The following is a 24,339-nucleotide window of genomic DNA, read 5'->3' on the forward strand; positions in this document are numbered from 1 at the left end:
AGGTTTTTCTGCTAGAAGTCTTCACAATATTAATTATATACCATATTTCTAATATTGTACATTGTTTTTCAGTTTTATTTGATCCCTCTGATGCTGTATCCCCTACCCCCTCTCAAAGAACATTAACAATACCCCCTCTACTAAATCCTTTCCTATGGAATTACTCTAAGACTCATATTTGATCTCACTTGGAAGGTCATTTTTGTAAACGCTACAGCTGAATAATATGATGGTTATTACATATTCACTTATGAGAGTGTCCTATGAAGCCTTTAGGTTCCTTCCAATTTAAATTCAGTTGATAGGGTTGGGAATTTAGCTCAGTGGTGGAGTACACAAGGCCCTGGGTTTGGCCACTGGAAGAAAAATTCCCACAAACAAACCAATAAACCAACTTACCAACCAACCAACCAACCAACATCAAGCGTTTATAACGTCATGAGCATGGCATTCTAACAATTGGTGCACACCGATAAGTGAACATAGATTTCTTCAAACATACAATTAGAGATCTGGACTGGATTTGGTTTTAAACTGTTGGGACTTCCCTCCCCAACAAATTTTAACTGGACTCTCATCATAGGAAATCCTTGTCAGGGAAATGGGACTGTGTTTTCTGGGGAGGTCGCAGGCAAGGAACTGAAGCTGTGCCCAAATGGTCCCATTTACCCCAAGACCTTGAGAGTCTTCAGACAACACTTTGAAATCCACCAACCTCGATACTGCTGACAGCAAGCTCTCAAAATCTGACTGAAGGCACACAGAAAGAGTTTGAATATCCAATATGCAATGTGAACTTGGTGCAATATAAACACAAAATTATATGAGAATATAGTTTTCTTTCACAAGCAGTGACTAGCTATTTTTTAGACGTGAAACAAAATATTTAAGTTGTAAACAACCACTTGGGATATTCATCCCTAAGAAGTCACTACTAGCAGACAATTTTTTGACTATAATTTTCTCAGAATTAGTACATATTTACCAGTTAAATTTTGAATGCAGAAGCTCATTCACAAAATTTTCTTCCTCTATGTGGGCAAAGCTTGCAAGGTGAGCTCCGAACTCCTCACAGAAGGCTTCAGCTTCTCTCCATGATCTTTTCATCAGGACCTTTTCACTGTGAAACACCTGTGGAGCAACACAGTTGGAGCGAGGCTGCTGAGTTCTGCTTAGTATTGTTTGTTCGCTTTCTTCTTTTTTGGGGGTGGGAGTGGTGGTGGACAAGAAGTGAGAGACTTTTTGCATACTGAGCACACACTCTTTCTACTGAGCCAGACTTCCGTCCCTGCATTCTTCTTCACTGAAGTTCTGATCTGAAGAGGTCAGACATATCAAACTAGAACACACCCGGTCCTTATAAAACTGTTGGCACCTTTTACCCTTCTTGGCTTCCTTTTCACTAACCCTCTTCCGACAGATGTAGAGTTTTCTCTTAATAAATGTCTGTCAATATATGAGGAAAATCAGTTCAAGAGACATTAAGAACACCAGGTCACACACCTATAAACCTGCCTTAGACCCAGGACTCCTTGCCTCCAGAATCCATCCATTTCCATCATGGCAGCCTGCCTATGGACAAGTCAGAATTCATCATGGAATGACAATTGAGTTGTTGGATCCACAAGGCTGAAGGCTTACAGCAGGTATATTTCTAGGGTCTTTGGGTCTCTGCTGAGTTTGCAGCTCCATGGTGTATATCTAAATTCTCTGCTATTCCTTGGCTATTGTGGTGACAGGAAGCAGTTACTTGGATCGAGCATCTGCTTTTGTCTTAAGATCAGGCAGGAGGCAGCTGAAGACCCAGTGTTGCCAATCCTGGGCCTCTGCACCCTTGCTGTTTGTAACTAAGGCCACTAAGCTTTACCCTCTGATGCTGCAGGTACACTCTACGACCAGCTTTCTCCAGGCTCTGATTTGCTGAGACCAGAATGAATGCCTTTCCAAGTCCTGTGGACCACAGCACAGCCTCTCCATCTTTTAAATTATATGTCAAAACTTGCTTCCTTGGGGAACCTCTCCCCGAATCACTCTAAATTCATAAATCCCACCACCACACACATCAAGCACACCGTGCATTTGTTGACACATCAGGATGATGGATAGTAAAACAACAGTGTGCTGGGAGTCCCAAGACCAGGGATTTATTCCAAGTCTGTCAATAAATAATTGTGATCTTGGGTGAATCACTTCATCACACCGGCCTCAGTTTACTCATTTCTGAAGTTTAACTTCTTGCTCCATGAGGTCATGTCTGGGCCTTTTGTTTATGAATTCTATGTAGGCATTTCTTGTGTACATTTAAGTGGAGTGAATTCACTTGTGTCTCCTGCTACATCTGTACCAGTGTCTGGGGATACTATCTGTCTTCATCCTGTGTGTGTCCAGCTGATGGGGAAGAACTTTTTCCATGGATTTGGAGAATTGCTACCTGAAGAACGAACTTCCAAATGTAAGACTAATTTTTAAAAAGTGGGTATTTCTAATAAAATTGTAAGAATTGGTTTAAATCTAGGATCTAAAGCCTATCTGCAAACATACATTTCTTCAAGGATTTCACATGTATATCATATGTACATCTCATATATAGGCTGAGCATTCTTAATCTGGAAATTGAAATTATGGACTACTCTAAAATCTGAAACTTTTATGAGTGATATTCTCACTGTTGTAAGTAAGTAGACCAATTCATGCTCCAAACATGGCATAAAATGACCTTCAGGCTATGTGTACATAATGTATTCGAAACAAATGAATTTTATATTTAGACTTAAGTAGGAACCCCAAGATATCTCATTACATATATGTAAATATTTCAACACCTTAATTCCAAACCCTTCTTGCTCTAAGCATTTACATACATACACACACACACACACACACACACACACACACACACACACACACACACACATATATATGCTATCTGTATTACCTTGTTTGAGGTGATTAGCAAGCAGGCTTTAAAGTCTGTCCTTAGTATGAGAATCATTTCACAATAATTCCTTGATGCATGGACTTACAAACGATATAGAATGGCACATTTCTAATGCCCACTGAGTGTTGGCTTCCTTTTTTTGGTGTATGCTTGGCAATATAAACAGCATTGACTGGTGCCTTTGTACTTATTGGAGGAAGACAATTCCATACACGACCATGGCTGGTCTTGCTTTGCTCTTTCTTGATTGCAGTTCTAGTCCAGAATGTATGGAGAATGCAACACCCCGAGGAAAGGAGGAACTGTCCTTGTCTCTCCCAGGGCAGGGAGTCCTGTGGTGTTTCATCACAGTGGACCTAAGTGGCTTGTGAGGCATAAAGCCCAGAGAGAGTGTGTCCCTAATCCCTGGGCTTCAGTCGCAAGAGAGTCCGTCTGCCACCCTGAGTTGCTTTCCCGAGCCTTGAGGGACAGGCTCTCTAGGATCCTAGGACTCTCCTGTTTCTTGCAACCAGTCTGTGAACACTGAAGTTGTTTTGCCTGACTTGAGGGAGCATCCTGCCATACTGGACTTGGACTCTGGCAAGTGAGATTTTACAAAACCTCCCACTAGTTCTAGGAACTGGCCAGGCGTTTAGAGTCCTTTCCCAGGGCTGATAGCCAGTGCATAGGGCCCTTTTCCTTGGGTTTAATACTGATGCACGGTATTTATGCCTTCAGTGATGCTGGGAATAGCTGCCATCTCTTTTTAGTATTTAGAATTATTTGGAATGTAAACATAAGGAGAGATAGTGACTGTACATGTGCTGTATACCAGGCACCGAGGAAGGAAGTCTGAGAATAGAGAAAGAGGGATACATGGACCAAATGACTATGCAGATAGCCTTGACATCACCTTGAAGCAATTAGCCAGACCAGACTTTGATTCCCAATCCAAATAGCAAGCGTGAAAGGGCCACCTTCCTTCAAACTCTGGTGTCTCCCAGGTTTTGACTGGCATCTTGCACAGGGACATTGCCTTAAAGTTGCTGCAGTCCTTCACTTCCCAGCGACCCGGTGGACTTCCTCCTCGCATAACAACACAGCCTCCACCGTGGCCTGAGAGCAGAAAAGAAGCATTTTCATATAATATGACTGTAACATTTCGTGCTCCAAAGGCAGCTCTCTGGAGTGTTGAATAATTGACGCATCATAATGAAGCACCCGAGAAGAACAATGGAGATGAAAAAGGATGCTTTATTGGCACGATTATCTCCTTTCTCTTCATCTCGGGAGAGAAGAACGGAAAACAGAATCAGGAGAGAAAAGAAGCTGTGAAGCCTGAAATTTGGACATTGTCTGCTTTGAGCTCAGATGGTGGGTGATGGGAAGTGAGGGGCTGTCCTGAGGGGGAGCTGAAGAATGCCCCACTGCCCGGTGACATGCTTTGAAACCACACTGCCAACATCACAATGCGAGGTGCGCGGTGCTCATCCCCGGAGAGCAAGGTGCACCGCGGCAAACCGGTCACATGAATAATGGATTCAAGACAGACAAGAAACATAACAAAGATCCAAACTCTAAGCTACAAACCATGGAGAATGGAGAAAAGGAGATAAACTCTTGAAATGGGATAAATCTCAGGGGGTTGGAGGCAGGACCAGAGCTGATATCAGGGAAATGAGGGAGATGGTTTCTAAATGAGGTACAAAGCTCACCAATTTCACAGTAGATACTGTGTAAAATGTTAGAGGTGAAACCTCCTCAGTTATGAACATTCGCATGCTCTTCTATGTGTGTTGAGCATGAAATATACTTTTCTGTAGAAATAAGTGTTCATATTTCCAATGAAGATTTTGGAGATGGGGTCCTGTTAATTAGTCTGGTCGTTATATTTGCAATCTCCCTCTCTCTATCTCAAGAAGGCGAGATTACAGGTGTGGACCACCATGCCTGGCCCATAGAAACAATTTATAGACAGAATCAAGTTTCCTAAGTTTGTGCAAAATTTATACAATTTTATAAGACCATTGAAAATTTGCATTTCAGCCAGGTGGTGGTAGTGTACAACTTTAATCCCAGCACTTGGGAGGCAGAGGCGGAGGCAGAGGCGGAGGCGGAGGCGGAGGCGGAGGCAGAGGCAGGTGAATCTCTGTGAGTTTGAAGCCAACCTGATCTACAGAGAGAGTTCCAGGACAGCCAGGGCTACACAGAAACCCTGTCTCGAAAAGCCAAAAAAAAAAAAAAAAAAAAGCATTTCATATTTCAGCAAATATTAGCTGACTAGCTGAAAACAATTTTGTTTTAAAAATTGAATGAGAATGCCATTGGTTCTTTTCCCGTTGAGTCTGGACTGATCATTCAGTGAACTAAACTGACACTCAATAGCTACACAAAATTATGCATCTATAACATGCCGAGGTATAGGGAAAGGTATGTTCTGGGGCAGACTTCAGAAGGAGCTACAGAGCCCGTCCAAAGAGATCTGTCAGCAGAGTTCATGGGAGGTGGCATTTGAGCTGAATTTTAAAGGCTGGAAAGGGTTTTCAAGACGGGCTTACGAAAATCAAGTGACCCTGGAGGGTGGACCTGGAGATGTGTGCCAAGTTTGGACCTAAAAGCATTTTAAAACTACGTAGTCATTTGGTATGAGGTATCTATCTGGTTTAATTTTCCTTAGAAGAAATGGGCACACTTACGTTAGTGTATAGGTAGAATTATGCTTCTGTGTATAAATAAGCCTATGCATAAAGGTGAAAACAAATAGGTGTAAAGTAGAAAATACACTGAGTGTGGCTTACATTGAACAAAAAAGAGTGTTGGTTCATACCAAGGCCAGCACATGCCTATGGTGGCCCAGACAAGGACTTTGTACTAATGATGGAGCTGGGATGCGGGAGGGGAGAGGCAAGCAACAGAGCTCACATGACTGCCTCGGTCCATGAACAAAGTTTTGTAGGTCCAGTGCATATAACTTTGGGATGAGGCCCACAGCCTACCTGGATCATGAGCAATAGAGGATAAGTGCGTGTTTTCTGAAGTGAGACTGAGTTGTGGAAACCCCACGGAAGGCCCAGACATTACACTACACTGTGGGGCTGTAGGGGGAAGTTTCTCCGTCCCGCCTGGGCCCCACAGTCTGGATAAATCTCTCCCATCTGCAGTCCTGCGGCCGCTTATAAAATATTCAGAGGCTTATATTAATTACAAACTGTTTGGCCTATGGCTCAGGCTTCTTACTAGCTACCTCTTACATCTTAAATTAATCCGTTTCTATTAATCTATGTATCGCCACAAGTCTCGTGGCTTTTCCTGTGTTGTATTACATCTTGTTTCCCCAGTGGATCTCAGCCTCCTCCGACCACGCCTTTCTCCTCCCTGTCTCTCTCCTTGGATTTCCCACCTGCCTCTAAGCTGTCTTGTCATAGGTCAAAGCAGCTTATTTATGAACCAATGGTAGCAATACATATTCACAGCATATGGAAAGACCACCCCACAGCATGGGGCTGTTCTAATTGATGGGAAACATGCATGTTGCTGATTCCTCAACTATCCCTTGAAGGCACCCTGGTGGGACTTTCCTTCCCCACAGAGCGCAGGTGAGAAGTCTTCTAGACAGAACCTCTAATTTGGAGCCTTGAGGCTGGGATTCTAGTCTCAGCACAAATATTTAATAACTTAACATTGGAGTTGATTAATTAACCACGATAAGTTTTAGTGAAAGTAGATAATTCCTTTCCTTCTCATGGGTCTTCATGGAGATCAAATGAAATAATTCCGAAAAAGGACTCTGTGAAACAGAAAGCTAAAACCATCCTATTCTTAGGGGCATTTTCATTACAAAACTGGGAAGTTGTGTGTGTGTGTGTGTGTGTGTGTGTGTGTGACAAGTTCTGCTGTGTGTTCCAGATTTTTTAAAAGGGTTGAATCAGCAAGTCTGCAGCAATACTTTTTTTTTTGTTGGCCTTGCATTTTGTCTCACTCCCCACATTAGACAATGATTAACTAGCTGTGGTTTTTAGATGCTGTGGATAGTCAAGTCATCTTCATTAGTGGGGAAGGAGATGTTTGTGGCCCACGATGAGGATGAAGAGCGTTGCAGGAGTGCTATTGGTATTCTAAAGTGGTTAACTTAATGTCTCCTTTGACCCAAATTTTAGAGTCTCGCTCCCAGAGAAGCAGTAAAATGGTGTAATAAAGGGAGGCTGGGCTAAGGGAGATATGAGGGGAATTTGTAAGTCAGTTCATGGGAAAGCTTGCCAAGTCAAATAATAAAGGAAAGCTAGAAGGGCAGAGGCAGGTTTCTCCCAAAGAAACTGCTCTTCCATTGGATGACTCCCTTCCTTCTCCTCATTGGTGAACTTGAAATCTCACATGTCAACGCACTCTCTTGACCCACCTTTCTCCTTGCTCCCCTTCACCATCTCCCTTAAACATCAGCAGAAAAACTTTCTGTAATTAAGAATTTCTAACTCACGAGTCTAGACTTTTCCACGTGTCACAGCTAATCACAAGAAGTGAATCGAGCTGTGAAAGCTATCAACTGTGACCTCTCTGGTCAAATCCTTAAATATAAAACCAACTACTCAAGCCAATTTGTCGTGTCAGGGCAGGGCAGGATTATGCTGGGCCTTGGCGTCGCTAGACAGTTATTTGACTTGTTCTGTCCAGTCACTTCCAATTCCTTTCCACAACTCTCTCGCTTCTTGAGTCCCTACCTGCCTCAACCTCCCTGTCCCTGGTTTCTTCTTCCACAGGGTAAAGCTGCCAGGGCAGGGAAGGTGAGCTTTGTGGACGACCCCAATCTGCTCAGCATTGTGTTGGCTACTTTCTGTGGTCTTTCTGCTCTTTATCTCCAAACACTCTCAGAGGCAGAGATTGTGGTAGCATCTTCAGATGGAAAAACTGAGGTTCAAAGATGACAGTGATCACCATAGGCCACAGCGTTAGTGAGGGCTTGATCCTGGCCTGGAAACCAGACTTATCAGAGTCTAATTGTGAGCTGGAACTGAGGCCTGGGGATGTATTCAGTACACAGATGCCAGAGGAAAGAGTTCTCTCAAGGTCATGGCCCCTGTGCTATTCCTGGTTCATGTCAACTTGACATGAACTGCGAGGAGGGAGCCTCAGTTGAGGACTTGCCTCCATCGGATTGGCCCATGGTCATATCTGTGGGGCATTTTCTTGATTGCTAATTAGCACAGGAAGGCCCAGCCCACTGTGGGTGGTGCCATCATTGAGCAGATAGGCTGAGCTGTAAAAGAAAGGAAACTGAGCAAGCCGGAGGGAACAAGCCAGTAAGCAGTGTTCCGCCCTGTCTCCCCTTCAGTTCCTGCCTCCAGGTTCCTGTCTCCAGTTCCTTGATGAGGGACTGTGGTGATTGGGATATGCAAGCCGAATAAACTCTTTCCTCCTAAGTTGCTTTTGGTCAGTGTTTTAGACAGGTTAATGAGAACAAGCCTCCTCTTGCACTGAGCTGCCCCTGGCCCCAGCCCCCAGCATGGTTCTCTCCTTATGTAGCCACAGGATTCCCTTGAAGAATTCCTGTCACAGGTTACCTTGCTTGACTATAAAGAGATCTGGAACTGTTCCAGAAACAAGGCCGAGAACATTCTCACGAATGCATCCTCAGGATGTGGGGTTTCATTTCGGAATCCAGAGGCGCCTCAAGCTTGGCTGTCCTGATTATTGTTTGTTGATTGTTGTGACAGGCTTCCTGGCCTTCACTTTGTAAAGGGCACTTTTAGGCAGATAAATCTGACCTGCTTTGTTGGGACACAGTTGCCCTGAACCGGCAGATTACATCTGATTTGGATGGTCCCATGTGACAGATCTAGGAATGGTCCTGATGCAGAGTTGAAATTATGGACTGCTGCGAAATAGTGATTTCAGGTGTTTTTTTAATCTGTTGGGACACATCTGAAGCACACACTTATCCTAGAAAATATGTGTGCCATCTTAACAGGAGGTGACTCCTGTTCGCCGGTATAGAGCTGTCTCCACTCACTGGAATCTGCACTCTAAATACAAGGACATTCTGTTTCTATGCATTATTGTTTCTCCCTTTAATCAGTAGCAATGGCTAGTGTGGTTCAAAACCATGTTTCCTGTTTTATGGACTGCTCTACTTCTCTCAAAATACTAAGTAAGGCTAGGGAGACCTTTTTTGTTGTTTTAAAAGAGAAAAATGTCAGAATTTCCTAGTGTTGAGGGAAACAGAGAATTTTGGCATAAAAATGCAGATAACAGAGAAATTAAGCAAAAACTCTGCAGTCCTGAACTGAAACTGAAAGCATCACTTTGAACCGAGAAAGCATCTCATCTTCACCCATGCAGTGCAAGCAAACACACACACACACACACACACACACACACACACACACACACACACACACACAGCACGTTTCCTAGACATGTCCAGGGGAATAGCCTAGAAGCAGGAACAAACCCACAAGCCCCCTTATGGCCAGATTTATGTGAAAATGACATTATTCCCTATTAAAGAAAACCCGGGGCTTCTTGATGAAGTGGCACAGAAATTTATCTCTTGTCACAATGGCAACAAGGACCCTATGGAAGACTGAAGTTTCACATGACCAGTACTCAGGAGTACCAGTATCCTTGAAGACATTGCCATCAAGCAGATGGGACTTAAGCATTAAGAACAATTGCAATGAGCCGGGCGGTGGTGGCGCACGCCTTTAATCCCAGCACTCGGGAGGCAGAGCCAGGCGGATCTCTGTGAGTTCGAGGCCAGCCTGGGCTACCAAGTGAGCTCCAGGAAAGGCGCAAAGCTACGCAGAGAAACCCTGTCTCGGAAAACCAAAAAAAAAAAAAAAAAAAAAAAGAACAATTGCAATGGATGGAGGTATATCAATGCTTACAGTCCTCCCTTCATTGTGATGCTGGAGGAGCCAGAACCTCTAATTGCTCACTCTTGAAGGACACTAATGAGGAAATAATTCTTTTGGAAACTAGGAAGAAGAATGACCAAGCATCTGTTTTGAGACTTTCTTATAAAATCTGTACCACAAAGCAAACAAAACATTGATTGCAGAGAGTTACTTTCTTATAGAAATAGCCCAGCTATACACTGGGGTGTAGTTTGGTAGTAGATGACTTGCCTATCAACAGAAGGCCCCAAGTTTAATCCCTAAACCAAACAAACAACAACAAAACCCATCTCTACTGGATCAATGAATCTACACATTGATCATTAAACACTCCCTATCACAACAATGTTACTCTATATAGAACAAATAACTACCTAAAACATAGTTTTTCTAAAGTCAAATAAACCTCAATTTTGATCAGGTCTTTAACAAACAATGAAGTATAGACTTTAGAAAAATTTATAAAATGAATAACCCACTTAAATTAGTAAATACACTTTAAAAGAAAAAAGGGATGGATAGAGAATCTAGACATTAAAATAAACTTTAGGAAACTTTATTAACCAATTATAATATGCAAATGTTATTTGGATCCTGAGTCAAACAAACCTTAAAATATACTATATAGTGGTTACGATATATATATATATATACACATATACATACATATATATGTATATATATATGTATGTGTGTGTATAATTAATTTAGATATTTGGGCATTAACTGAAAGAGTTATGACTTTATAATTAAATAATTATGGTTTCAGGGTTGGAGATATGGCTCAGTGGTTAAGAGTACTGGACGCTCTTCCAGAGGTCCTGAGTTCAATCCCCAACAACCACATGGTGGCTCACAACTGTCTATAGTGGGATCTGATGCCCTCTTCTGGCATAAAATTGTACATGCAGATAGAGCACCCATATACATAAAAATAAATAAATCTTTAAAGAATTATGGCTTCAAATGTGATCATCATAGTATGTTTTTGACAGAGAAGACCTTATATTTTAGTGGTAACACTGCAATATATGTGGATGAAGCAATTTGATGTCTGAGATCTGTTTTGAGAAAAGACTCAGATGGGCCTGAGCTTAGAGTTGAGACAACACTTACCACGATTCAGTGATTGCTTGGTGCTTCATTATAATGCTAGATGAACATAAGAAAAAGTTGAAGAAAATGGCTGAACCATAATTTCACCATGGGTTGCCCATCTTGTAGGCATACCTTAAGGACAGCCTTGAGCTGAGTTTATAAAAAGCTTTGGGCTTCCTGTTCAGTGGTCAATTTAGATAGTCAGTTTATGCTGGATTAAGAGTCTGACATGGGGTCTGAGCTAATGGATGCTTTGGTGACAGGCAGGAGAGGAGAGGTGATTTACAGTGGTGTTTCTACAAGCTGCAATTTAAAAGGCAGAGAGAAACACAGGGGCTTTTATATTGCTATTTTTTTCCAGAAACGATTTACATTTTCATCTTATTCAGAGACAATTTACTCAATGTCAGTCAGCATGCACAGCCACGCTGAGCATCACGGCATTATTTTTGCTTCAGGGAAAAGAGAGAGAGAGTAATGCCACTCAAATAAATTACCGCAGAAACTTATGAATGACAGGACGCTCCACTTCATTTCCAGATTTCAGACATCTAAATATGCCCTGAGGAAGTTAACATGGAAAACCAAAAATTCTGTCTGCTCAAAATGTATTCATTTATTTTGACAGGTATAGACACTCCTAACCGAATTCCACAGGCTGCAGACACGATCCTGAGTGGTTCCCTCTTAACAGCACAGTGACACAAAGCTGCGCCGTTCTCTGTCATACAGTGGCGTTCAGAGCTCAGAACAAGGAGACTGTCCCGCCACACGCACAGGCCACGGTGCTTCCTGTCTCTGAGCTGTGGAGAGTCAGCAGTCTCCATACAGATGTCTTAAACTGATGCTTATACACACACACACACACACACACACACACGCACGCACGCACGCACGCACGCACGCACACACGCACGCAATGTTAGTTGTAATGTCACTTTACATGCATCTTTAAAAAGCAGAATTTAAAAAATGACTAAACTTTTAGAATAGTAGTTTTTGGTCTGCAGAGAGTTAAATGGGATGGAGAATGTTCTCATACAACCCCTTCCCTGCTACCTGCAAACTCTCCCTCACTATAGAGGGCACATTTGTCACAACTAATGAGCCTATAGTGACACATGGCCATCACCCAGAGTCCCTCCCATCCCCGTTAGGCACTTCATTTATACAGGAGAAAACGCAGGCCTGCATTTCTCCATCATTTTCCTTGCCAGGCAAGGCCAACTGGCAAAATGTCCTTCAATTTTTGTCTTATAAAAATAGTTCTCCTTCAGTTTTAGGGGATAATTTCACAGAGAATAGAACGCTTAGGGGTCTCCCTCCCACCTTCATCACCGATATTTCACAGACTCTCGTTTTGCCTGCATGGTTCCTGAGAAGTCAGAAGTAATTCTTATCTTTGCTCCAGTGCATGGAAGGGGCTTTCACGCTCTGGCTCCTTTGTCTTTTATTTGTCTGAAATTTGAAAATGATATGTGTAAATCCTTAGTCATCTGGGAAATGAAATCAAAACTACTTTGAGATTTCATCTTATACCTGTCAGAATGGCCAAGATCAATGAAACAAATGACAGCTTATGCTGGGGAGGATGTGGAGTAAGGGGAACACTCATCCATTGCTGGTGGGAGTGCAAGCTTGTACAAATGCTATGGAAATCAGTGTAGTGGTTCCTCAGAAAGATGGGAATCCATCTACCTCAAGATCCAGGTATATAACTCAAGGGACTCTTCATTCTATCACAGAAACACTTGCCCAACAATGTTCATTGCTGCTCTATTCATAACACCCACAAAATGGAAACAACCTAGACATCCCTCAACAGAAGAATGGATAAAGAAAATGTGATATATTTACACAATGGAATATTACTCAGCTGTTAAAAATGATATCATGAAATTTGTAGGTAAATGGATGGAACATAAAAAAAAATCATCCTGAGTGAGACCCAGAAAGATAAATACCATATGTATTTGCTTATATGTGGATATTAGCTGTTAAGTCAATTAAATTAATGATAACCAAGCTACAATCCATAGAACTACAGAGGTTAGGAATAGAGTAAGGGGGCAGGGAACAGATAGATTTCCCTAGGAAAGGAAAATAGAACAGATAGCTATGAGTAGAAGTCAGGGACAGGGGAGTGGGGATAGGGCTGGAATAGACTGATCAAGCAGAGAGGGAGAGGGGGGAGGAGGAGGAGGGAGGGGATACAGGGAAAGACAGCTAAAATGAAGGGCCATTTGAAGAGTAGTATGAAAGCCCAATACAGTAGAAGATTTGTATATATATGACAATCTATATGACATCTCCAAATAATGGGGGAGACAGAGCCCCATTTGGACATTCTTGTCATCAAATGAACTTTCCAGTACTGGGAATCTGTTATATCTAATTGAGTTGTTGACCAAAAGGTTCCTATGGTTATTCCCAAACAACTCAGGCTGTTCCCAAGACTATAGGTTGCCCTCCACAAACTGACAGCAAGGCCCCAATGCTGGAGACAATTCTCACACAACTCACTGAACATGGAGAGGTCAAGCTGGTGCCTACAGAGAACTTTCACTGCTGCGAGTTAGTGGTTTTGGTACTGGAAGGTACTCTGCACACTACCAAAAGAGAAGGAGAAATACCAACCCATCTACAAACCCTTAGAAATACAATAGTGTCCTGCCTGCAATATATACTCGTGCAATGGTGGCCCAAAGCTTGTGGGAGTAACCAACCAACATCTGATTTGACTTCAAGCCCACCCATTGAAATAGAAATCATACTCAACACTGTGACCAAGAACATGAGACTAGATAGCTCAGGGACCTAGGGTAAAACCAAATACTACTGTTCAACTAAAGGAAAGTAGCAATAAAATCCTATGCTATACTCATACATCAGCACCTTGTTCAGCCATCATCAGGAGAGGCTTCCTCCTACAGCAGATAGGGACAAATACAGAGACCCACAGCCAGACATTATGCAGAGAGTGAGAGACCTTGGAACACTCAGCCCTACATGGGACACCTTCATCAAATTCCTCCCCTCAGTGTTCAGGGACCCCACAGAAGAGGAGGCAGAAAGAGTGTAAGAGCCAGAGGGGACAGAGGACACAAGGAAACAAGGCCTCATGAACATACATATGAACTCATAGAGCTGACTGAGCATGCACAAGGTGCCTGGGTCTACACCAGAGAGAGTCCTAGAGCTGAAAGGCGAAGTGGACACATGCCCCATCCCTAACCCAGAAGCTATCTCCAACTGATAGCCACTTGCAAATGAAACTTTAGTTTTTTCCAAGAGAGTCTAGCTGGGGGAACAAACTTCTCATAAGGGTGGGCTGCATGTCCAGCAGTAGATGGCCAACAGCAAATGACCTCAATGGCATCTTGGAAGTTCCTTGTCCCATAATGTCATGTTGGGCTTTTTTTTTTTTTTTTTGTCTTCTTTAAAAATTATTTTTGTTTCTCTTTTATTTTCCCCACAGGTCCTTTGTGTACTTATTCTGGTTGCTGGTTTTATGCTTTTATGGGATTCCCGAGTGTGAGAATGACGGGTTTCTGGTTCTATATGTGTTTCTTGCACCTTTGCTGGGCTCTTTTCCTTCTTGTCTTGTCTTGTCCTATTCTGATGTGCTTGCTTTTGTCTTATCTTGTCTTATTTATTTTTATCCTTTAGAGGCCCATGTGTTTTCTAATGAGGGGCAGAAAGGGGGTGCATCTGAATGGAATGGGAGGTGGGGAGGAACCAGGAGAAGTAGAGGGAAGGGAACCATAATCAAGACACAATGTATGAAAAATAGATCTAATTTTTGATAAAAGAAAGAAAGAAACAAAGAAGGAAAATGATATGTGTAGCTGTAGTTTTTCAGCGGGAGGGCATTTATCTTGCTTGGTGTTCTCTGAGCTTCTAGAGTCTCTGGTTTGGAGATGCTCATTGTCGGAGGATCACCCTGCTCCTTTCTCTCTTCCCCATCCTTTTGCTTTTCCCATGAACACATTTAAATATCTTTTAATTATCCCACAGTTCTTGGCTACTTTGCTCTTTTTTCTTTTAGTCTCTTTTTCTTTGTTTCTCAGCTTTTCAAGTTTCTATGTCATAGTCTGGAGTGTAGGGCTCTCTTCCTCAGCAGGTGCAGGGTACTGTAAGCCATGGGCATCCTTCAATTCTGTTAGAATACTTCATGTCTTGCATTTGCTCTCTTGGCTTTTCCCTCAGAATGCCCATCTCTCTTTCCATTAAAACCTTCAGGATATTAATTATAATTTCAAGGTAGCTTCATAATTCCAACCTTTCTGCCACATCACTGGTTCTGATCCTGGTTCGGTTTCTTCAGCCAGCACACTTTGCCTTTAAGCCTGTGACAGAATTTCTGCTGCAGCTGGATGTGATGCACTTGGTAAAAGGAAGTCGGTGAATATTGTAAGGTCAAGTGTCATGGAGGCGTGTGCTCCACGCCCCGTGACCCTGATCTTAATGTTTTTGGTTGGTGGTATCCAACTGTGAGGGCTTTCCCCCCCTCATGGGGACAAAATGGCTGGAGAAGGCTAGCCCTGGACACCAATGTTCCTCCCCAAACAGCCTCTTCTGCTTTGTCAAGGGCAGAATGTTCTCCCTTCTATGTCTGCTGGAACCATAAGGAAATTTCCCCAACACTCGCTGTGAGACTCTAACATTGCTCTTGGAAGCAGACAGAGCTCACAGAAGTGGAGGAGCCCCCTGTGATGAGACCATCCTGGAAGGTAGACTCTCAGGGTACCCTCACCCAGCTTCCAGCAATTTCAAAGGTGTATTTGGAGTTTTCCTGTCTCAGCCCTGGGCCTTGGGGAGGATTCTGCTTGTGAGTTTCTGTCCCAGGAGGTTGAGATTCTGTTGTCTTGTCTGTCTCTTTAGTTTAAGCTTCCTAATGCTGCGACCCTTAATATAGTTCCTCATGTTGTGGTGACCCCCCAACCATAAAATTATTTTCTTTACTACTTCGTAATTATCATTTTGCTACCATTATGAATCATAATGTAAATATCTGTGTTTTCCGATGGTCATAGATGACCCCTGTGAAAGGTTGAGAATTTCTGGTTTAGCGGGTCGGCCTTGGCCCTCTAGTCTGATCTATCTTTTCTGATGGATCTAAAACTCATTAGCAGTTTTCAGATTTTAATCATTATTAGGATGGCATGGCCATTCTGAGCTTCTTACATGCTGGGTTGGGAACTGGAATGCTTCAGAAAGTACAGATACTTAAACCATGGAGCTAACATGGCTCAGGGGTTAAGAGAATAGGCTGCTCTTCCAGAGGTCCTGAGTTCAATTCCCAGCAACCACTTGGTGGCTCACAACCATCTATAGTGAGATCTGGTGCCCTCTTCTGGCCTGCAGGCATACATGCAAGCAAGCAGAACACTGTATACATAATAAATAGATAAATCTTAAAGAAAAAAAAAAGAGTACTTTATTTTGTATTTCATACAATGCTCATCTCGTGTGTTTCTATTGCCGTGGCTTGAATGAGTACATCTTTCAAAAATTGATATGTTGTAAACTAGTATCTATTAAATTGTTAAAAGCATCGACTTATAAATATCAATATAGAAAGTTCTCCAGGAGAGACTGTGAGTTAAAAAATAAAAGACTGGGATTGGAGAGATGACTCTATGTTTAAGAGGATTGATTGCTGTTCCATAGGCCCTGGGTTCAAGTCCCAGCACGCATGTGTTGGCTCACAGCCATCTGTAACTTCAGTAACAGGGGATCTGACACCCTTTTCTGGCTTCTGTGGATACCAGGCATACAAGTGATGCATCAACATGTATAGGAAGCATATAGGTCCTTGTGCTCACAGAACCAGGAATATTAAACACACAGGGTTGTTTCTTCAAAGGGGGAGATATATAACCTATTTCCACCCAGAAGTCTGGAAGTGCATGTGTTTAATATCCTGGTGACCTTGCCTTATCTGCCTGGCCATGCCACACTGGATCCTCCCCAAGACCCTTATCTTGAGTCTGTTTACTCAGTTAATACACAGAACCCATCTTTTTGGAAGATGTCACTTATACTTTACAAAGAGTTTTGATGTCATCATGTCTTAATCTTTGTTGTGGACATGGGATTGAGTTAATTATCACCAGGAAACTTTTTTTTTTCAAAAATTTCTGTGCTTAAATATACCTAAAATAAACTACTCAAGGTTAGACTCTTGAAGTTTGAACCCAACACCGCCTACTGGGTCACAATGAACTGAACTGCCATCTTGCCTCTTGTGGATTGACACTGCCAGCTGTGGTGTTTGCAGAGACCCCCCAAGACACACATGCGGGCGAAACACTCATACTCAAAACATAAAACAAAATAAAAGGCTGTGAACACACACACAAACCAAGAGGAAGACACCAGTTATCAGTGGAAGCGTTGGTGTTGGGAGGTGAGGAAAAGACCTCCTCATTTTCCTTCCTGTACTTCCCTTTTCTTAGAGCACCCATGTAATTCATAGAGATTCATTCCAACAGAAAATGCCAGAGTAAAAACCAGTATGGGTAGTTGCTGCAAGGTAATATACAAAGACTGGAACTTGTCAGGGAAACTCATGGCACAATGTCATGTTATCCATAGTGAGAATTACTGAAAAAACCAGATATAAACCATAGACACTTTGGCTATCATTTCTGGAGTTGAAATTAGGAATTAATTTTGGACTAGACTTTTATAGAAGGAAAAAGAAAAGATGGGCTGGCAGGATGGCTCAGCAGATAATAGCATCTGCTGCCAAGCCTGACAACCTGGGACCTGCATGAGCTTCCAAAAGTTGTCCTTTGACTGCTATACATGCTCTGTGGAACACTTGAGTGTGCATGTGCGCGCGCGCACACACACACACACACACACACACCACTATAAAAACAAAACCAAAGTAAATTTGTGTGGCTTTTTAAGACATGATCTCTATGTAGTTGTCTTACTTAGGGTTTATATTAGTGTGAGGAGACACCATGACCACAGCAACTCTTAAAAAGGAAAATATTTAATTGAGTGGCTTACAGTTTCAGAAGTTTAGTCCATTATCATTATGGTGGGACATGGTGGCATGCAGGCAGACATGGTACTGGAGAAGGAGCTGAGAGTTCTACATCTTGATCCACAGGCAACAGGAAGTGAACTGTTTCACTTGGCATAGCTTGAGCAAAGGAGACCTCAAAGCCCACCTACATAGTGACACACTTCCTCCAAGAAGGCCACACCTACTCCAACAAAGCCACACCTCCTAATAATGCCACTTCCTAGGGGCCCATTTTCTTTCAAACTACCACAGTAGTCCACGCTGACCACCAGCTTCCCGTATAGCCCAGGCTAGACTCCGACTCATGATTTTCCTGTTTCAGCCTTCCTCTGAGTGCTGGGATCACAGGCATGTTGTATAACACCTGCCTTGAGGTGTTTCAGACTTCACTAGTCATTAACACTCTTCAGTTTAGTGAAAACTCTCTTTAGCTTGGTATCCAGATGTATAGACGGATTTCTACAAAGACCCTGGGACCTTCTGAGAGAACAGAGCCTGAGCCTGTCACACATTTCCTTTCCTGCCTCCCTTGTATTGATGGAACAGCACAGACAGAAAGGGACCGAGGCTTCCAAGGGTGTTTATGCTGCAGTAGAGAAGGAATGAGCAGTCTAGGCTGTCAACCTAAGCCCCCTCAGAACCTGGAGCTTATTCTTACTTTACAGATTTGTGCACTGGGCCCCAGAGCTACACTTGTTAGGATGAACTAACAGGGCTGATGGTTTTGATAACAGAACTTCAGGAATCCATGAAGACCCAAAAGAACAGCATTCCAGTAATGGGCCTACATTCCCCAAAGATGCCATGTGGCAACACCTATGAACTGGTTAGACAGCTTATTCCTTGTACCTGGATTATTCTAGGCTGGCTAAGCTCCTTGATTCACTGACCAGGAGGAGGATCTATAGGGAAAGACATAAGGAAGGCAAAACTTTCTGATAACTAAGGCAAGTGTGGTCTCCAGCAATAGCTGCATCCCTAAAAACAACACAGGATAAATATGAACTTTAAAATGGCCACCCTGTGTTACCCCATGTAGACCTGTTGTGATCACTTCAGTTACACGAGGCATTGACGAAACATTAAGGGAGAGCTAAAGGAAGTGACCAAAGCGAAGAGGGAACTTGGGGCCAAGGAAGCAGGTTTGCAGGGGTGGGGTGGGATGAGCTGGTGTTGCAGGGGACTACTCACTGGGTTGATGTGTGTTCCAGTGTGTGTACATCACCGGCTCAGCCCTCTGGCCCACGGTCCTCCAAGTGTATTCTCCTGTATTGTTTTGGTCTTGAAGAGCTATCCAGAAATAACTGTCCTTTGCTCTTGCCACACCGCTGATGAGAGCGGTTATAAAAGCCTGCTCAAACCTTGGAAATAAAAAAAGAAAAGGAAATCAGTATCCTAAGTTTCTGAATGATAAAAACATCACTAAAGTGTAATGAAGTGCACAGAATCGAACCAGAGCAAACACTTCTTGTTAATTCTCTAGAACACAGAACAAGAAAACTCACCAAAACCCTAGTATGGCTGATAGATGCCAAATGTCAGCGCAACTCCAGAAATACATGAGTGGAGAGAACGTGACTCCCAAACACTTAATTCCTGTAATTGTCCCAAGGACCAGAGCCCAGGTCTGGCTCTGCAGTGGAGTGGCAGCCTCCACACACACAGCAAGGCGCCTCTTGGAGAAAGACATTTGTTTTATATTTAGGCTGCACACCACACACACACCATGGTGAGCATGCGTTAGAGGAGACGGAAGGGAGGGAGAACATCATGCTTTTCTGAATGTGCATTTTCTACCGCGGGGTGCACATGTGCCCTCTCCCCACACTTGCTTAGTAAGAAAGGAAGTGGAGGAACAATTCTGTGCCTCTCAAATCAGTCTGTTCACAGGCATATGGAGTCTTTGGCTTATTCAAATGTGTTCAAGTGCGTATTCTCACTGGAAATAAATTTCAACAAATCCAAGGCATTCCACCCACTAGCATTTTCCCCAAGCAGTTGAATGAATTTGCTCCCAATGATTGTTGGCAATGCTCCTTTTCAAATACAAATACATCCAAGGCTGATGTAGACAACTTGTGTACACACACACACACACACACACACACACACACACACACCTCTGTAACAAAGGGTAAGTATCAAACTCAACTAGCATTGAATTCAAAGCTTAGTTTGAAATTACTCTTAAAGCACACAAAGTGAAAAGGACTTTCAAATGGTGGTGACTTCTGGACATATCTGCTGAGTCAAAGGAAAACACAAGGCCTGGTAAAATTACCCAAGAAACCTCAGGAGAAAGCGCATTGGACTTTTAACATCCAATTTTAGACTCGTTTTATTGCATGCATTATTCACTTGCTACAGGGAACAGAAGCGATGAAGGTGTTTATAAAATCGAGGAGCCTCAGATGGAATGGGGTGGGAACAAGAGATGAGACGTTCAGTGCCTAAGGGCCAGTGGACTTCAGTGAAGCACCTGAGGCGCTCACAGTGGTGGAGCATGTGGGTTTCATCAGACTTTAGTAAATATTTTTTGCAAATGCTCTATCAACAGTCTAAATATTATACTTCTAAAATCAGAAAAGTTACTTTTACTTATACCTCAGAGGCAGAACTTTACATATGTGTGTTCCCAAGGAAGCTATGTAAAGATAATATTGTCTAGATGCTGTGGTGATTTTTTTAATTCTTTATTGGCTTGTGCTGCGGCAGTGGAAGATCTGCTTTATTGATCCCCTCTGCTACCTAGAATGGTTGTGCTACAAACCAGAGACTACTATGTTGTTGCTACGTCCAAAGCTACGGCTGGTCTTTCTTTACTTTAACAAATAATAGCAAGAAATGGCTTTGTTTGTAAACTTGGCCTTGGGTATAATTATTCATGACAATAATGCCTTTGTAACCTGTTGTTACACATTTATTTAGTCCACTCTGATTTGCTATTTTTTTTATCTCCATTACTGTTTGAGACAATGGGAACCTACTTTTTGATTTGCCAAGTCTATTTTTATGGAGTGCATATAATATTTAAACATTAAAAATTTCAAATCAAAAACCAACACTCAGGTTTCCTCGGTCTAATTTACAAGATGGTACCATTAGTAAAATAATTCAGCAAGTGTGTCTTTACTTTAAACCAAACATGCCCTTCTAAAACTGTCTGGGAAGTGCTCTGGAGAACAGTTCATTATCTGGGGTAAGCTCTTGAGTATCTATTTCTAGTTGGCAAAGAGACAATTTTATATTCTTTACCATTTTCTGTCTTATGGTGGTATTTTATTTGTACTGAAATGTGATTTTAATTGTATGTTAATAAATAAAGTTGCTCGGGGGTCAGAGCTATTAGAGCCATAGCAAGAGCGTGGTGGTGGTGGTGGCGCATGCCTTTAATCCCAGCATTTGGTAGACAGAGCTAGGTGGATCTCTGTGTGTACAAGGACACAGCCAGCATTGGAGACACATGCCTTTAAGACCTGGAGGGCTGTACTTAACAGGCAGTGACGAGGCAGTCACGTGTTTGGGTTGCAACCAATGAGAAGGCAGAACAGAAAGACTTTATCAAGACAAACACACAGGAAGTAGTGCTGTGGGATGGTCTGTATGTCAAATTGCTCTGATTGGTCAATAAATAAAACACTGATTGGCCAGTGGCCAGGCAGGAAGTAGGTGGGACAAGGAGAGAGGAGAGTTCTGGGAAGCAGAAGGCTGAGGCGGAGACACTGCCAGCTGCCGCCATGACCAGCAGCATGTGAAGAAAGACACCAGTAAGCCACCAGCCACGTGGCAAGGTATAGATTTATGGAAATGGATTAATTAAAGCTATAAGAACAGTTAGTAAGAAGCCTGCCACGACCATACAGTTTGTAAGCAATATAAGTCTCTGTGTTTACTTGGTTGGGTCTGAGTGGCTGTGGGACTGGTGGGTGACAAAGATCTGTCCTGACTGTGGGCAAGGCAAGAAAACTCTAGCTACAAAGTAGCTCTCTTTCGGAGAGGTAGGAGCACCACAGGAGGAAGGGTAAGGTTTTAGCCCTGAGCTCTGACCTCTTGGCTTTCTCTTTTACATTGGTTCTGTGTTTCTTATTTAATAAGATGGTTGGTTACATCTACATTGTCTGGTTTCAAACACTGGATGAAAAACTCTGATTACAATAATACAGATGGTGTTTGTGAAGAGACACCATGATGAAGGCATCTTATAACACAAAGCTTTTTATCTGGGCTCATGGTCCAGAGGGTTAGAGTCCATGACCATCATGGTGGGGAGCATGGCAGCAGGCAGGTACGATGCTAGAGCAGTAGCTGAGAGTTGACATCTGATGAGAGAGAGAGAGAGAGAGAGAGAGAGAGAGAGAGAGAGAGAGAATAACTGGGAACGGAGTGTGCCTTTGAAACCTCAAAGCCCATCTTCAGTGGCACACCTCCTCCAACAAGGCCATACCTCCTAATCGTTCCCAAACAGTTCTACAAACTGCAAACTAAATATTGAAATATATGGGCCTATAGGGACCATTCTCATTCAAACAGCCACAGACAGGAACATTTCAAAGGTTTTCTACTCTTTGTTTTAGAATTATTTATAGAAGAACAGTTCAGAGTTGTATGCCATCTGACCATTTTGTTTGAATTTACTGATGTTAAATCAGATGTTGCCATTTAATAAATTAAGATCATTGTATATACATAGTTTTATGTTGTCCTTTGAACCAAGAGAGCAGGATAGCGTGTTACACAGAGAAAATTAAGTGAAGTAAAGATTCTATGATTTTTAAAAGCATTCAGCAAAGTTGCAGGATACAAATCTAACATTTAAAAAAAGTTGTCTTTCTATCTTTAACAATCCAAAAGGGAAGCTGCTGTGGGATGTTCTGTAGGTCCTGTGGGAGCCCATTCTCAGGTTCTTTGTGGCGTTACCCAGCAGGTCCGTATAGAGGATGATTGGGACCATGGGCCTGAGTGCAGGTGTTTGAGATGGTCTGCACTTGGCTGTGCTGGGGGATGGTCTGTATGTCAAGTTGCTCTGATTGGTTAATAAATAAAACCTGATCGGCCGTGGCTAGGCAGGAGAAAAGGACAGAAAGGCAGAAGGAGATGCTGCAGCCGCCGCAATGACCAGAGAGGCTGCAGCCGCCGCCATGACCAGAGACACTGCAGCCGCTGCCATGACCAGCAGCATGTGAAGACGCCAGTAAGCCACCAGCCACATGGCAAGGTACAGATGTATGGAAATGGATCAATTTAAGATAAAAGCACAGTTAGCAAGATAAGGACAGTTAGCAGGAAGCCTGCCACGGCCATGCGGTTTGAAAGCAATATAAGTGTCTGTGTTTACTTGGTTGGGTCTGAGCGGCTGTGGGACTGGCGGGTGACAGAGGTTTGTCCTGACTGTGGGCGAGGCGGAAAAATCAAGCTACAGGAAGCTAAGGAAAGAATTCCATTTATCATAACACCAAAAAGAATGAGATACAAGTAATCACACTCATAATTAAAAAAAAGAATGAGATACTCAAATTTGTATATTCATTTAAAGTAGAAACAATCCAAATGTCTACTGATGGGTAAGTTGGAAAACACAATGTGTATACAAACAGTGGGTTATTAGTCAGCCTTGTAAAGGAAGGGAATCCTGGTCTAGGAGCAATGTGTATAAACCTTGAAGGCACTGTGCTATGTGAAACTGCACCACAGATAGAAGATGGTCCTGTTTATATCAAATACCTTGAATAGTCCAGCTTCTAGAGAACGAACACAGAGAACTGTTCATCAGGAGCTGGGGGGTGGGTAGAGGATGGGAAGCATTATTGGGTAAGTATGGAGTTTTCAGTATGGGAAGAAGAACCGTGTTCCAGAGAGATGGTGCTGGTGGATGCACAGCCCTGTGAATGCATTTACGACCACTGATGTTCACTTAAAGTGCTGGCAACGGTACATTTTATTTCGTGATGAGTTCACCATGCTAACTCAAATTGTGTTTAGGGGCATATGGTTTCAAAACAGGACACTGAGAGATAGGGCAGTCTATTTTTGTACAAATTTACAAAATCATCACTTGCATTATTTTCTACAAAACTTTGCATGGCTGATTGATTCATTGGTCATTGACTTAGCTATTGAGCATATAGACAATAATCTGTGGTATCATTGTAATTCAGTTTTTGCATCCTGCTGTCTAGAAGCAAAGTGGCCAGACCAGAAAAGGGTCTTTAAAAAAACAAAACAAAACAAGACAAAACCAAAAACAAACAAACAAACAAAACCCAGTAATCCAGTAAATCAAAATCTGTTACTCAGAAAGGAGGACCTGCTTTTCCTCCCCTTTCTATTCTACAATGCATTAAAAAGTCCTAAACCAGAAACAGTTGCACCATAACAAAAGAAACGAGTAA

General features: G+C 42.6%; 1 protein-coding gene across 1 annotated transcript in view; it reads right to left on the bottom strand.

The window, feature by feature from the left end:
- The window catches only part of Pla2r1 (phospholipase A2 receptor 1), a 128,441-nt gene that overhangs the window by 37,422 nt on the left and 66,680 nt on the right, over positions 1–24,339 (bottom strand). Inside the window, exons 11-13 of the mRNA XM_042275349.2 lie at positions 19,142–19,311; positions 3,831–4,033; positions 986–1,131 (exon numbers count right to left, since the gene is read on the bottom strand). Of these exons, the coding sequence (XP_042131283.1) occupies positions 986–1,131; positions 3,831–4,033; positions 19,142–19,311 (519 nt within the window). The remainder of the gene's footprint in view (positions 1–985; positions 1,132–3,830; positions 4,034–19,141; positions 19,312–24,339) is intronic.

This window comes from Peromyscus maniculatus, chromosome 4 (genome assembly GCF_049852395.1).
Source record: "Peromyscus maniculatus bairdii isolate BWxNUB_F1_BW_parent chromosome 4, HU_Pman_BW_mat_3.1, whole genome shotgun sequence".
Taxonomy (NCBI): domain Eukaryota; kingdom Metazoa; phylum Chordata; class Mammalia; order Rodentia; family Cricetidae; genus Peromyscus; species Peromyscus maniculatus.